The following is a 15,112-nucleotide window of genomic DNA, read 5'->3' as shown; positions in this document are numbered from 1 at the left end:
TATATATATATTTATATATTTTTTTTTTTTGGGGGGGAAATTACAAATTTATGGTGACATTGGTGAGCAGCAGCCGTCTCTGTCTGACATTTAAAACAGGTTTCTGAAAGCTCGGTGCAGCAGATTCATTTCTTTCATTGTGTTTTATTGTGTTTAAACGTCCGTTTAAAAATATCTCACCTATCTCTTTGCCAAGTCCGGAGTAGCGGAGCGACCCCGCCGATGACACCACGGCGCAGCTCTTGTACGGCCCGAGGTCAGCGGTCAGCGACTTTGGCGGCAGTTGTGTGGCCCAGGGCAATGACGAGAAGGGCTGGAGGTCAGGGGTCAAAGTCGTGACCTCTACCTTGTCCTTCAGTTGGCAGAGAAGCTCAGGGCCGCTCAGCTTCGGTCTGCTGGACACACCACCGGGGCCGGAAACCTCAACTCCATATTTATTCATCGCCTGGAAGGAAATCAGATACAGACGTGGATTATGGACAAAAAACAAAACAATTGATTAAAAATAATGTTTGAATTTACTCAAATATTAAAATCCCGACAGTAAAAGGAAACGTCACAGATTTCAGGCAGCGTTGGTTTGATCTGAAAACTGAAGACAGTTAGAAAGACATAGAGGCTCCCGGCTACGTTAGCTGCTACTGACAAACATAACAAACCTGACACCAATCCGTCCCTGGTCGAGTTGCATTGTGGGTAATATAGACTCCCACTACTTACTTGCGTTAATATCCATGTTATTGGTACTTTGGTGCAATATCAGAAATCTGAAGACAATACATTTACTCTCACCTGATAGTTCTGCACAACCCTCCTCAGTCTGCTTCCCAGCATGCTACTGGACATCTCATCGTCCCACACCTCTCCCAGAGGACCGTTGGGTCCGAAGAACTCCGCGTCCCCGCCTTTGCCGCTCAGCTCCCCCCTCCGCCGGCCTCCGAACAGGGTCTCCAGTGCACGCGTGAAGGGGCGTGGCAGCAGATGAGCGAGAAACCCGGAGGGCTCCCGCTCTCTCGACTTCCGCTTCGATGGCAGGTCCCCGCCTTCGTGGGTGTGGTTCGGAGAGGAGAGGACAGGGATTGGACGGTGAGGATCACCTGGGATGACACCTGGGAGCTTCTGAGGGTCGATGTACATGGGCTTGGCTCCTCCTCGCAGCACCTGTGGAAGGGATGGATTACAGTGACAAGTGCTCACACATTTTTGGTTTCACTTTTAGGACGAGAGGTAAAAGCATTTTGGGGAATCCCTCATAACTGTTGTGATATTTAGCAGGTGACCCGGCGGTTAACCCAGCCAACGTGACAGGTGACAGACCTTAATGACAGAGTGTGCACGAGGCTGAGCCCGGGTTCGCGCCCGCACCCCAAAGATTGCGTCGGTGACGGGCACGCTGTTTTCGGCACACAGGGCGTAGAGCAGAGCCATGCAGATGCAGAAGAAGGCCATGCAGACCGCTCCGCGGCGAGCCCGACGCCTCAGACGCCACAGCAGGCTAACTCTGTCCATCGCCGCCCCGGGGATCTGCAGAGGAAACACACATCCTCAGGCCGCTGTCCAGATAAGTTCATCAGAGTCTCTGAAGTAAATTCAACTGATAAAATGAACCAAACACTCAATAAATCCTGAGTTTCAAGTATTTTGAGTGCAATCCTAAAATATGATCATTATAGATTAAACATACTGTATATATTTTGTCATTTTGAAAGTTTGAAAGTTCATATTTTTGAATAAAAAGAACGTTTTCCTGCTGTTCGTATTAGACAGCAGCTCTTTAATGTACCTCCTTAAGTATTTGAATGTGTCTTTATCCTAATATAACAATTCTGCTTTTAATTAGTGTGTGTGCAAATTAGATTTTAACTGCTGCAGTATTAGAAATGACTTGTTGGCAGCTCTTATAGTTATTGTGAACTGTTTTCTGCCTGAGGAAGTGGGTCGACAGGACCCGACCCCACCCCCATACAAGATGGGTCTGAGTGTAATGGACGACAGAGGAAAAACAAGAGTAAGCACCGAAGCTCTTCAGATCACTGACATTTGGATGAACTCCTAATCAGAACATGACCTGAAATAACCGAGGTCTAAACAAAAGAGCTGATGTTGGTATTGGGGCCGATGGACGAGTTATCAGCTGAAGTAAAAAGTGATCCTTTCTTTACTGCACTCAGATCAGCCTGCTCGTGTTACAGCGCCGCCCTCCTCACTGACAGCCGGCTCCGCACTGCAGCGATTTAGTTGCACCGACAATCGACTCTGTTGTGAGATTCGATAAAGTGCGGAATCTGTCATCCTGTTTTCTTAACAAAGATCAGTGTACAAAACGTTTAGATGGTCATAGCAGCTGTTGACTGCTAATTAATATTGATTACATGAATAACTTGGTAACAGATCCACCAGAACTCAACCAGAGTTTTTCTGTATAAGTATTAACACGTCAATACGTGATTGATCTGATCTAATATGTTCATTTCCTCCCAGTCTTGTCACTGTTTCATGAAAATCAATAATTAAAGGGGCTATTTTACCAACTGCCGATCAAGGTTTCTTGCCAGGAGCAGATGGTGTTTCAGATACTGTTGTCTTAATAATACAAGAGGTTATAATACGTCCTCTGAGCAGCTACGTCTTCAGGCAGACTGGAGCTAGCTGGTTAGCATAAATACACTCCTGGTGTATTTTAGAACAGACTGTTTATGAATGTTTCTCCATATCCTCATGTTTAATAATAACAATTATTTTGTTTGTGATTTGAACCGGCCCTTTCAAGACAGTACTTCCTTCAAACACAAGATGAAACAAATACAAACACACACACACACACACACACACACACACACACACACACATACAAGAAAAGCGTATGGCGACACAGTTTGTTTGGGTTGTTTGATGTGCGTCTGATGTCTGTTTATTAAAATATGAAACATCAAGACAATGTGAAGTCTGAAGTGCAGGACATCTCGGCCCAGGAACGGCCCAGATCCGGAGGCTGTTCCACACTTAAACCCTGACGCTCAAGCGCTTCACACATGTTTAATGTTTTTGTATTTTTCTAATGTATTTTATCTACCTGTGTGTGAATGTGTCGTTTTGTCTGTTGTGAGATAAAGATTCAATAATGTAATTTGAATTTGAATCACTGAATCGCTGTTTCTGATACTGTGAGAGACTGAGAGAAACAAGAAAGAAGAGTAAGGGCGCAGGAACATGCCATCACTGCCCCGGGTGATGGGTGAAATCAGGGAGAAAGAGTGTGTGTGTGGGGGGGGGGGGGCTCGATTCATCAGAGGACAAGCCAGATAGAAAAAGAGGAGGGAAGGCGGGACGAGAGGCCTAAAGACAATGATAAAAAGAGAGAGAGACAGAGAGTACATTGAGAGGGACATGGGGGGAAGTGCATTATAGAAGCAGAAGCCAAAGAGGCATCAGTTGCTGGCATTTATCCCACGATGCTTTTGCATTTGATCCAACTGTGAGTCACGTTTAGTGTAAGTAACAGAGGCCGGTGAAAAGTCTGGCTTCAGCACATCTGGGGGAATAACAATGAGCACGGACAATACTGTGAAGGAGAAGAAGAAATGAAAGGTGCAGTAACATGAATTTTTCACAGTGAAAAAACAAGAAATAAAAGAATATTAATAATGATTTATTTATCTTAGAGCCTTAACGGTTATGGAGCTAAATACATAAAGGTTGTTCTGAGGGTTTAAGTTCTGTCCTGTTGATGCTGCAGCAGGTGAGAGGCACAGGTGCAACGAGCTGATCTAAAAACACAGTGGTAGTTTGGGTGTTGAGTCAAAAATTTACGACTTCTTTGAGTCATACCTCCGACAAATATAAACTCAGGTGCACGAGACACGCATATTTAGATTCAGCGTGATTACTCCCTGTCCTTTGTGAATGAATGTCCATAAATCGGGTTGATGTGATTCCTGCTTTCACCACAACTTTCTTGACATTTCTTTCTCAAACGTGGAGTCGTGCACTTCCATCTTTCTGAGCTCTGCTGGCTGCCTGTTTGTGCCACATCTGGCCTGGCAACACATTGGGATCCCCCGGGAGGAGTCGGAGGAAGTAGCAAGACAAGATAAGCTGATTAAACCTGAACATTAACCAACCATAGATCCTGTGCTGAGTTTATGGAGCTCTTGCTGCTGTGACACAACATGGAGTAGACAACAGGAATCAATCTGATCCATATCCGACCCTATAGAACACAAACATACACGACTGCCCATTTTGCTGCGTTCGAGTGCAGAGAACTTATACAATCAATATGTTCCTGCTGTGTTATTCCATTACAGTCAGCAGCTGTGCAGAGCCAGGGGCAGAATATACAGCAGCCAGCTGCACACTGAGCTACATGACCAACAACAGCAGTTTGATTTAAACTATCTTTCCATCAAGAGCCACAGTGGCAACTAAAGCTGATCCAGATACTGGATTTCTCTTTTTTAAACATAGAAGACATAACACACCATCTGTCTAAGCTCCTCCCCTCAGGCAGGTACTTCAAACAGGTGCTATAAAACATTAACTACCAAACATACCTACCAGTCAAGTAGCAGTAAATATAGTTACAACATCCCTTTCTGTTCTATGACCTTGACCTTTGACCTTTGACCTTTGACCACCAAATTCTAACCAGTTCATCCTCGAGTCCAAGTGACTGTTTCGGCCAAATCTGAAGAACTTCCATCAGGGCCGTCTTGAGATATCACATTCAAGAGGTCAACAACGTGTTTACAAATTTTAAGTTGTTCGCTTGAGGAGTTCCTGAGATATCGAATCACCGAAGTCAAGAGGATTCATCCGTGAACGGACGTGCCACAGTTTTCAGTGGCTTCTGTTTTCAGGAATGTGACATGAGAAAAAAAAGTTCAGTGGCTTATTTTGTTGAGATTATCGAACTGGATCCTCTGAGACCAGTTCAGTCTGTCAATGCACCATTTGTACTGGAAGCTGAAATAAAACAAAGCGACAGAATAGACGGAAAAGATTTCAGCGATTCATCTCAGAAAATAAAGACTGCTGGAGGAAACAGCTGTTTCCACTTCAGTTCAATTGGAGGAAGGAGCAGTTTCCTCCCATCCTTCCACTCCCTCTTTAATGAACAAAATCACACATTTAATTCAATCTCTGACCTTTGAACCGTTTGGTGGATGTCTGTCACCAGGCCTGTGTCACCCTGGGATAGATGTCAGTCAGTCGTACCCGAGGAATACTCAACTAGATCAGGGAACGACTGGATTGTTTGAAAGACTTGTGGTGGCTTACAAGTCAAACCAGCATCAATTTAATTATCTGCCAGCCACAGAGGACTTGGCACAGAAAACTGGGGGGAATGCAGGAAGGGATGGACACTGATAAGACTGTATACCAATGCCATCATGGATTCTGTGGCTGCAGCTTTATGATTCATGTCATCAGCTGCATCAGCCCCGTTCAAACAGGCTCGCCCACTATTTACACTGTGGTAACATGGTGGTTATCATCTGACCAGGGGTGTGTTTCCAAACGTCCCAGGACGCCCAGCTCAACATTTTAAATTCAATATTAAATCAATAGTCAATGTCAATGCATCCTGTGGTAGTCCAGAGTTGTAACTCAACCTTGACTGAGGGACTACATGATCATTGACTTCTTTTAAAATGGTGTTATGTGATGTTAATACAGTGTGTACTGGTCTCCACAGAGGCTGTTGCTGGGAAGCTCCAGTTTCATTTGGTGCATTTACACATTGATCCGTGTTGAGCTGCAGTTTATAAACACCGTTGCCCGTTGGCGTTTATCAAACGTAATAAATATTATATATTGTATTTCACTCTGACTCTAACTTCTCTGACAGGCTTGACCTTGGAAACATGAAAGGTGGAACGGATCCTCATAGTCTGGGAAAGGTGCAGGCGGACGGCCGCAGGGTCGACCGGGAAACTGATAAACCTGGGGGCTAACTTACTCTACCTGGAGGGGCGGGTCCCAGCTGGACCACCTGGAGCCAATCCAGAACCTAGAGAGCTTCTTTATGGGATTTATTATTGTATCACAGTTAAGTGACCAAGAAGTCAGGTATATCTAAGGATGGGTATCGATGAGATATTAGCGAATAGATATTTACAGATACAAGTTATCGATCCGGTATTTTAACAGTGCTGTTATCGATCGGGTACTTTAACGATGCTGTTATCGATCCAGTGCTTTCACAGTACTCTTATTGATCCTTTAACAGGACTTTTATTGATACTTTTTGTTATTTTGTAAGAGAAAAAAACAAAAACAAATTAAGAACAGAAATACCATTGTTTCTTTTTCTCATATGTATTAAATTATTATAAGATTCGAACAGATCACTGTTACAGACTGATTTTGTAATGATGGAAATCTTTCTCTGAGTGATCTGAACCTGAAACTGAATTTCTGAACAGTTCAGATGATGCTCCATTTCAGAGAGTGAGGTCTCTCTCTCTCTCCATTGTAGATAAATGTCTTAATCAGAAACAGAGCTGCTGAGATAAAATGCGTGAGAGAACTTTTATGTCTCAATAACAAACAGGAAATCTATTTTCTTCATTTCTCCAGTACCGAGAAAAGAACAGATAAAATAAATATAAATAAATAATAAATGATAAATTTAGCCCCAGGGCCTGTTTAATAACAAGTTCCGGTACCCATCCTTAGGTATGTCAGAATCAATCTGAAACTGTTGAAATTGAATTTGTATTTTGCTACAACAGAAAATTAATGAGCAATTATTTTATTTTATTCTATTCTGCTTTTCTTTTCCTCATGTAACAATAATGTTTAATACCCCTTTAATATCCGTTAATATTTTTATTGTGTCCTAAAGTATTTCTTATAAAAGGTGTAAAAAGCTGATCATCAGTATGGATCTGTGGTGGCAGGAAGCTGCAGACAGCCTCTCTTCATCTCCAGCAGCTAAATGTGAGCAAAATACTTGAGGTCTGCAGGTTTGAATCAGAATCAGCACATTAGAGGTGAATCACCTGCAAAATGTGGCTGAATTTACAGCTGTGGACCTCTGACGAGACCGCTGGAGGATGTGGCGCCCGGCAGCTCCTCCTCCTTCTCCTCTGAATGAATAAATGAATGGGTGAATGAATGAATGAATGAATGGATGACTGTAACGCTTGCATCACTGCGGTGCCGCAGGCTGCAGAGCTTCAGACAGATGGTGTTGTCGCCTGATATCTGCTTAAAGATGTCACCCTAAATCCCCTGCCTTCACACACACACACACACACACACACACACACACACACACACACACACACACACACACACACACACACTGCAGAGACACACACTCCTACCTTTTAATCTTGAGTAGTTTATGGCCCCATAAGTCCATGCATAACACTCTCTCTCACACACACACCTCTGGCTGCCCGTGCATTCGTGTGTGTGTGTGTGTGTGTGTGTGTGTGTGTGTGTGTGTGTGTGTGTGTGTGTGTGTGTGTGTTAATCTGGCCGTGCAGCGTGAGAGGGAGTTAGATGGTTATGTATGTGTCAGCAGCAGCAAAGCTCTGAATCAAACCACAGAGAGGTTGATTGGTCGGCTGCTGTCGGGAGCAGCGAGACATTTCTGCCTCGGCCCGTCAGAGCACACACCCAGCTGAATGTCTTCTTCTCTCTTTACGGCACAAATTTATAGATCATGACTGAACAAAAACAGGAAAAATAGAAATAGTTCCTCCACTCAGACCAGTTTCAGGTTACTTCTCTGTTTATCCAGAGTCAGAGAAAATATGAACCATGTGTGTGAAATTTTGTCATAATTGCTGTTAAGTCTTGAATTTTGGCTAAAACGTGTTTTTTGAGGTTACCGTGACCTTGACCTTTGACCTTTGCCAATCAAAATCGAATCAGTTCATCCTTTAGTCCTGGTGAGTGTTTGTGAGGTGACGTGTTGCTGAGATATCATGTCCACGAGAACGAGACAGACGGACGGACAAACCTGAAAACAATATGGCTGCTGCTCTGACTGCCGCCGTCGCAGAAGAATAATAAACCCAGAATCATGCTCTGTGGTCTGACACATACACAACAATCTAGCATGTGTGTGTGGTAGATGTAAGATCACAAGATAACACTTATCAGCAGAAGAAGAAATAGGTCAAGCACAGTAGGTACGAAAAGACGGAGCAAGCACAGAAATAGAAAAACATAAACACAGGGGGAAATTACCCATGAATCAAAATCAAGTTAAATCTCTGTTCAGAAATATTTCACTGGATCGCTTCAGATTTTGACCTGCTGCTGCATGAATATGTGAACCGAGTTTCATTGACTGATCTGATCTGGGTACAGTGCTGGGAGACAAACATGAAGTTAGAAAAATTGTGTTAACAACCTTTTTCTTATTGTGTGATTAAAGAGTGAAAAGCCACATATTATATTACAGCACGCAGAGATTATTCAGTTGAATTAAAATCATAATTACTCATTAGATTAGTCCTGTTTTATCCACATACATGTGTTATAGTATCATGTTTTCATTATGTTATCGTTTAACTGTACAAACCTTCCATAACTGTGCACGTGACAAAGGTTCGTTTGTTTCTCCCATTTCTTGACTTGTCCTGGTTCCAAAGACAAAACAGGGTTTCTGCCATTTTCTCCAGGTTAAAGACTTTTAAAGACATTTTTAATCTTTTTTCTTGTTCTGATCAAAGACAGAAAACCAACAACAAAGCCTCAATTATTTATGAAGTTTATGAATTTATTGTAAATATCACAGTTAGTGTTGGTACTTCCCAGCTGTTTCCAGTATATAAAATAGCTAGTGATACAACTAATCTCTTATGGGGAGCTACACACCTGTAACAGCCTGTGGATGAAGTGACTGTTTATACTGTCACTGTCCAAACAGAGGGCTGAGGGCCTGGACTGGATTAACCCGTTAAAAGTTTAGTTAATTCATTTGTTATTTTTGATTTTTGATCTAAAATATTAAGGCCTGTTTTGAAGGAACTGAATTGAATATTTATTGTTTTCTTTTCAGGAGCTGCAGACTGTGTAGATAAATCCCAGCTGTACGAAAGGCACGACTATAAACTGATCACAGTAACGTTCGTTAATGACTGACACTATCTGAAACTGGATAAGGTCTGTGGTCAGTAATATGACTTTAAAAGTGGCTGTATTTCCCTTTTCACTCTTGTTGTGCACAAAGAACCTCGTCTTAAGACTATAATTTATTTCCCTTTCCTCTACAATGTCAAGCTGTTTTCTCTCTTGTTCTCCATAGTCTCGTTTTCTTCTTCTGTACCTACGTTTAAGATTTGTGCAATGAGCTGTTACTGATAATGTGAATAATCCTTACGTCATGAACAAAAAGTCTCCCAGATGTTTTGAAGCATCAGAGTGTAGATAAACCTGCATAAGTCACAGTGCGGTGAATGAATCATGCTCCGTCATTAGCTGTTACTTCTGTCGAGGCTGTGAATCATCAGGAGATTCGTCGCTCACAGAAACACACACACTTCTGAGGAGAGAAACCACCTGAGTGGATTTTTACTTTACACCCGGACTCTGATGTTTGCCGTGTAGTTTGCTGCCGGTGTTGGGTGATGACGTTACCTTGTAGCCCATGGTGTGTGGTACCGCACGCTGTGTTGCTGTTGTTGTTGCTTAGAAACGGGCTGCTGCCTTCAGGTTTCCCCTCATCGCCTCTGTGGACGGAGATATATATATACACACTGTCAGATTTCTGCATGGGATGATGACCGCGTGCGCACTCACACACACACACACACACACACACAGATTAAAACTCATGAGCTCATTTATCAAACTGCCAAAAGTGATATTTTGTAAATCCTTCCCTTGAACTCCTCCTCACCAACTTAAGAATAAAAGCTGATTACCAGATGTCGTACGACTTAAAAATGTTCTTGCATTTAAAAAGAGGAGCTGCAGAACAGAACCGGAGGTGAACATGAGTGTTCAGGGTATATCTGTTATATCTGAGAAATGTATATAATTTAAAAATCATTCTAGTTTATCAGCATCTGATGTGACCAATGTTTTTATATTGCAAACAACAGAGCTGCAGTCACTGTCCATCGTCTGTTCCCTCTGATGCTTCTCATCTACCAGCAGCAAACCAACTGAGAATTAATCAGCAGTTGTTTTTGTAATCGATTATCATTTTTGCATTTCCAAGCAAAAATGACAAAACAGCTTCTTAAATGTCAGAATCAGATGCATTTTTTTTTTTTTTCGTGATGAAAATAATCATTAGATTTCCTTGTTTTCTTTTCAGCCTGTTTCAGACACGCAGCTCTTTACATTAATCTGATGGCACTTTAACAAAAGCCTGTGTTTCCTTCTATTTTCCTTCTTGTTTTCAACGTTGAAAAGAAACTGTGTAATTTTGCAGATTTGTTGTACAATGAGTCATTCTTGCAATACAGAGTTGTGATCTGCTCAGCTCCCCCACAGGCCAGATAATCACAGGTTGTCATTTTAACTTTCAGCTCGGAAATTTCAGGTGCAGCTTTTCCAATCAATCAACTCTTCAAACCTCCGACTGTTGTGACTAACACATCAAAAAGATCTGATTTAAAATCTACACGTGGATCTACAGTATTTCTCTACATGGACAAACACAGCTCTGGAGGCTGAATGGAAATCTTAAATGAGCCATGACATTTAATTAGGACACTGAGATATTTAAAGCAATGGACCATCTCTGAATTTTGTCCATCACATAGAAACTGTACTTAGCTAATATCAGTTTTTCTAAAAATCAAAAACAGAAACTTTGGTTCTACCACTAACAATAAGTACATTACTCACTTGTACTGAGATACAGTATCTCAGTACAATTCTCAGGTCCTTGTACTTGAACTGAGTATTTTCTTTTCAATTTTATATTTTTATTTTACAAAATTTATCTGACAGCTTCAGGTACTTTACATAATACAAGATTTTTGCATAAAATATATAATAAATAACCTACCAAGTAAAAGTGGAGTTGAAATGATTCATCAATTGGCAGAAAATTTACTGATAACTATTTCAATAATTGTTTAAAAGTCCCATTTCGTATAAAGGTAGATGTCCATGTGTTATTTGATTATAAAGCAGTAGCCGTTAGCACTACTGAGACTTTGTGATGTCACAACAAAGCAGTCACCAAGCCCCGCCCACCTGGACCCACCATCCAAACCTTGCAGGATTTGGTTTCTCGGAGTGTTTTATCTGAAATCTGCTGTATTTTTATTGGATCACTCAGAAAACAGTCAGCCAATCAGAAGAGAGACTCAGAGCCTCCTCTCTTCTGATTGGCTCACCAACCTGTTGTTACCAGAGCTCCAGAGAGAAGCCTGAGAGAGGAGATGTAAAACTACACTGAGATGGTTTTTATATCTTCTGATGGATCAACACTTCAAATAAAACACAGAAGAAGAAGAAAATATGGAGCTTTAAATAAAAAAAAAAAACCCAAATATTTAATGTTTCCAGTTTCTCAACCGTCACGATCATCTGATTTTTTTAGTCCTCTATGATAGTAAAAGTTAATCTTTGGGTTTGAAGCTGCTGGTTGGAGAAAACACAACATGTGAAGGCGTCAAACTGGACTCGGAAACATTTTTCACTATTTTCTGACTTTTTTTTTTTTTTTGCACAAAATGAACATAATCCATAGTTGAAGCCCTAACTTTATGTATAAGTTAATAAATAGTTATATGATGAGTCACCACATGTAAATGTTACCAACTGTTCATAAAAGGATTTTGGTCCGGATGTCCCGCAACAGGAAGCTCAGCAGTCAAACAGTCTCCTGGGGACATCGCACTAATTAATTAAAGAAATAAAAAGACAAAGTGTCTCCTGGCAACCCAAAGGTTGTTCTTATTAATGGCTTATAACTGATATATAAAACATTAGTAAATGATTCATTAACCATTAATAAAGCCTTTAGTTACTGCTTATAAAGCCTTGGTGCTTCATCAGGAATTGGTACTAAATCAATTCTGTATTTTATGCCAGTATTTATAATTGTATATATATGGCAGACTATATATAATAGTTAGTGAATCACAGCATTTAATGAATGTAATATATATGTAGGCTGCACAGATGAGACACAGTGGATATGTCATAGAAAGGCCATCAACTCACCACAGGATCATTACAACATGATAGATAGATGAATAGATAGATAGATCGATAGATAGATAGATAGATAATAGATAGATATGTTAATCTGTTTTATCTATCTTTAGCTTATCTCCGGTGTTACGCTGTTATTCGCTGACCTGTGTGAAGTGATGCTCCTCCGTTACCAGCCCACCAGCCTCGGTTATATCGTCGCTACGGTAGCATGCAAGTCGTTGTTCCCGCCGCCATGTTCCCGGTGAGTCCCGTGCGTCGCGGTCCCGCTGTGTATCCGTCCGTCCAGTCCGAGGCCGCTGTCGGTGTCCGGTGGCATTTGGAGAAGTGCGGGCAGGAGCTGCGAGTCCTCCTCTCAACGGCTGCAGCGAAGACCGTAAAAAGTTAGCGGCAATGAGGGAAAAGCGTTTCCGGCGACGCTTTCAAAATAAGAGCTGTGATTGGTTCAGGTGTAGTGATTCATTGCGTTTTCTTGTTTGTACAAGCTAGGCCAAACCCAAGTGTATGATCCTAGTATCACATATACAGTATTGTAATACAGTCAAATTCACAGTAAAGCTGTTCTCAATGACACCTTTTTTTCTGTTTCTGTTGTCATGACAACGGGACAAGTCTGAAACGGTGACGCAGCCCATCAAGACTACATGTTAACTCGCAGTCACCACCTGTTTTTATAACCACGACGTCACCGGACAACATCACCTAACATATCAGTAAAAGACAAAGACTGTGACTTCATGACTCAGTCTCGTGACATTGAACTAATCAATGGTGTAACTTGATCACTCAACTCTTATCACTCACTCAGTCAGTCATGGACGCTGGCGATTATAGGTCTGGTCCAGCTGTTGCGGTTCAGCCAAAAACAAATTCTGTCCTTGTCATTGCGCTGCAGAAAATATCCACTCTGTTATATTTTATTTTGAAGGAACAGGATAATCAACAGAACTGTATCCTGCTTAAATTTGTTTACCTTCACCAATCTCTCTGCAGCATCCAAGACACGCAATCTCTCTGCAGAGAAGGAGGAAAGACGAAGATGCACAAGACAAACATAGAACAGAGGGCACCTCTACTTTAACCACCACCCTGTCCTGGATTAATGACTTTGTTTAATGTCATAATCACTGTGACTGCAGTAGAACTACTGTAATATTACTGATATTTTAATTAAAAAATGACACGGTATCTGTGGTTATGTGCACTGTCTGTACTGTATGTAAAACACGGCCTTTTCATGTTTTCCTTATTAGGCTTATGATTAAATCGAGCACTGAATCTGTATTGTGTTCTACTGTATAAAATAAAGGGTATGGTAAACAGAAATAAATACATGTAAATGTACAGAAACGTAAATATAATGTAAATAAATGTATTTAATAATTTATTGTATAGCCTTTCTTCAAACGGCAATGCTCTGTTACTTACTGTATGTATTTAAATTAATTTATAACACATACCCATTTATTATTTATTGCAGCAATCCTTGCACTCTTCCATATCTTGCACCACTTGCTTCCTTGCTCTCAACTTCAGGAAGTCTTTGACTTGTATACACACAGTCCATTGTTGTAGCTACACGTATGCTTCTTACTTGTGTGTACATAATAGCCATATGTTTTTAATTTTTAATCATTCTTTTTGACCTACTGGCTTCTAAATAATAATCATATGTTTGTATTTTTATCTCTACTCAGCTTTTTAGTCCTTGTTTTTGCTGGGGGTACATTTATATCTCCCTGGACATTTTTGTCGGTTCTGGGTTGTTTTTTGTTTTTTTTTTTTTAGAACTGCAAGAAACATACTATACTTGGCCAACAGAGCTGACATGACTATTTATGGAACTGTTAATCTCCCGGGACTTTCACACGGAAGTCCCTAGAGTTTTTACTCAGAATGGAGCCAAAAACAAAGCAAAAAAAAAAGAGGGGAATTTGGGTGTATTGGTCAGGGAAAAAACTAGTTCCCTGACCGGGAATCGAACCCGGGCCGCGGCGGTGAGAGCGCCGAATCCTAACCACTAGACCACCAGGGAGAGTTAGCGATTGGATCGATATAATGAAATATATATTGGCATCGACCCCGATCAGTGTTGCCTGATTATGAAGCGTGTATCTACAAATACAAATAAATCGGTTAGCCTTACCTCAGCGGATATGTGGTACACGGAACACACCACGTCGACTTCCTCCATTCGTCTCAGAAGCGGGAAACTCAGTTACTTTGTCATTAAGTTAGTTAGCTGACTAGCTAACGCTTATATCCTACAACTACCAGTCACTCGGTTACTGTGTCCTGAAGTAAAGTTTATTAACTGACTAGCTAACGTTAAAAATCTACAGCTACCGGAAACACGGTTAGTCAGTCCTGAAGTTAGTTAGCAGATTAGTTAACGTCAATAACCTACAACTATTGGTAACTCTTGTCACAGTTGCTGCGGGCAACAGTGTTGCCGCGTGCGTCTCCATACTTCTTCTGTGCCCGCGATATTTATTAGCATTAGCCTGTGTGGATTTTTCCCTTTTCACTCTTGTGATATTGTGATCACTAGTAATTGTTTTACCGCAGATATCTATAAAACATAATAGTAAACCAACGTAAACGGTTCATATTCATATACAGATGCTTTACAATGATACTTACAGGACCTCGTGGCGCAACGGTAGCGCGTCTGACTCCAGATCAGAAGGTTGCGTGTTCAAATCACGTCGGGGTCAATTCTTTTCGTTGTTTTTTTGCTAACATTTTTTATTATTAAATGCATATAGACATCATAATAAATACGTAAATGTTGGCAATTAATTGGAAATATATAAATATAATTATTTCAAAATGCCTATATAATTATTTGTAACTAATTCATAATTTATTTCTTTTGAGGCTGCAACTAATTATTGTTACCAATTTTGATTTATCTGGTGATTATTTTCTCAATTAGACTATAAAATGTCAAAAATACCAAAAAAAA

The 15,112-nt window shown here is 40.9% G+C and overlaps 1 protein-coding gene and 2 non-coding genes across 5 annotated transcripts in view; 1 reads left to right on the top strand and 2 right to left on the bottom strand.

The window, feature by feature from the left end:
- Positions 1-12,505, bottom strand: part of st6gal1 (ST6 beta-galactosamide alpha-2,6-sialyltranferase 1) — a 21,429-nt gene extending 8,924 nt beyond the window's left edge. The window contains exons 1-6 of one of the 3 annotated variants that reach the window (XM_023400831.2): positions 12,291-12,505; positions 9,604-9,695; positions 7,008-7,094; positions 1,318-1,524; positions 793-1,161; positions 181-445 (exon numbers count right to left, since the gene is read on the bottom strand). In XM_023400831.2, the coding sequence (XP_023256599.1) occupies positions 181-445; positions 793-1,161; positions 1,318-1,524; positions 7,008-7,094; positions 9,604-9,615 (940 nt within the window). In that variant the 5' untranslated portion in view covers positions 9,616-9,695; positions 12,291-12,505. Of the gene's footprint in view, positions 1-180; positions 446-792; positions 1,162-1,317; positions 1,525-5,147; positions 5,251-7,007; positions 7,095-9,603; positions 9,696-12,290 lie in introns of those variants that run through there. The other 2 variants (XM_023400832.2, XM_087172488.1) reach the window with 2 other exon arrangements.
- A 1,602-nt stretch (positions 12,506-14,107) lies between these two features.
- trnae-cuc (transfer RNA glutamic acid (anticodon CUC)) lies at positions 14,108-14,179 on the bottom strand. Its single transcript has one exon. It is a non-coding gene; the product is annotated as a tRNA-Glu (tRNA).
- Positions 14,180-14,789: 610 nt separating this feature from the next.
- On the top strand, positions 14,790-14,861 carry trnaw-cca (transfer RNA tryptophan (anticodon CCA)). Its single transcript has one exon. It is a non-coding gene; the product is annotated as a tRNA-Trp (tRNA).
- The last annotated feature ends 251 nt before the right edge of the window (positions 14,862-15,112 follow it).

The sequence above is a fragment of the Seriola lalandi genome, unplaced genomic scaffold, assembly GCF_002814215.2.
Source record: "Seriola lalandi dorsalis isolate HSWRI2012SDOR001 ecotype SW California unplaced genomic scaffold, Sedor1 jcf7180002053014, whole genome shotgun sequence".
Taxonomy (NCBI): domain Eukaryota; kingdom Metazoa; phylum Chordata; class Actinopteri; order Carangiformes; family Carangidae; genus Seriola; species Seriola lalandi.
This window is presented reverse-complemented; position numbering and strand designations above follow the sequence as displayed.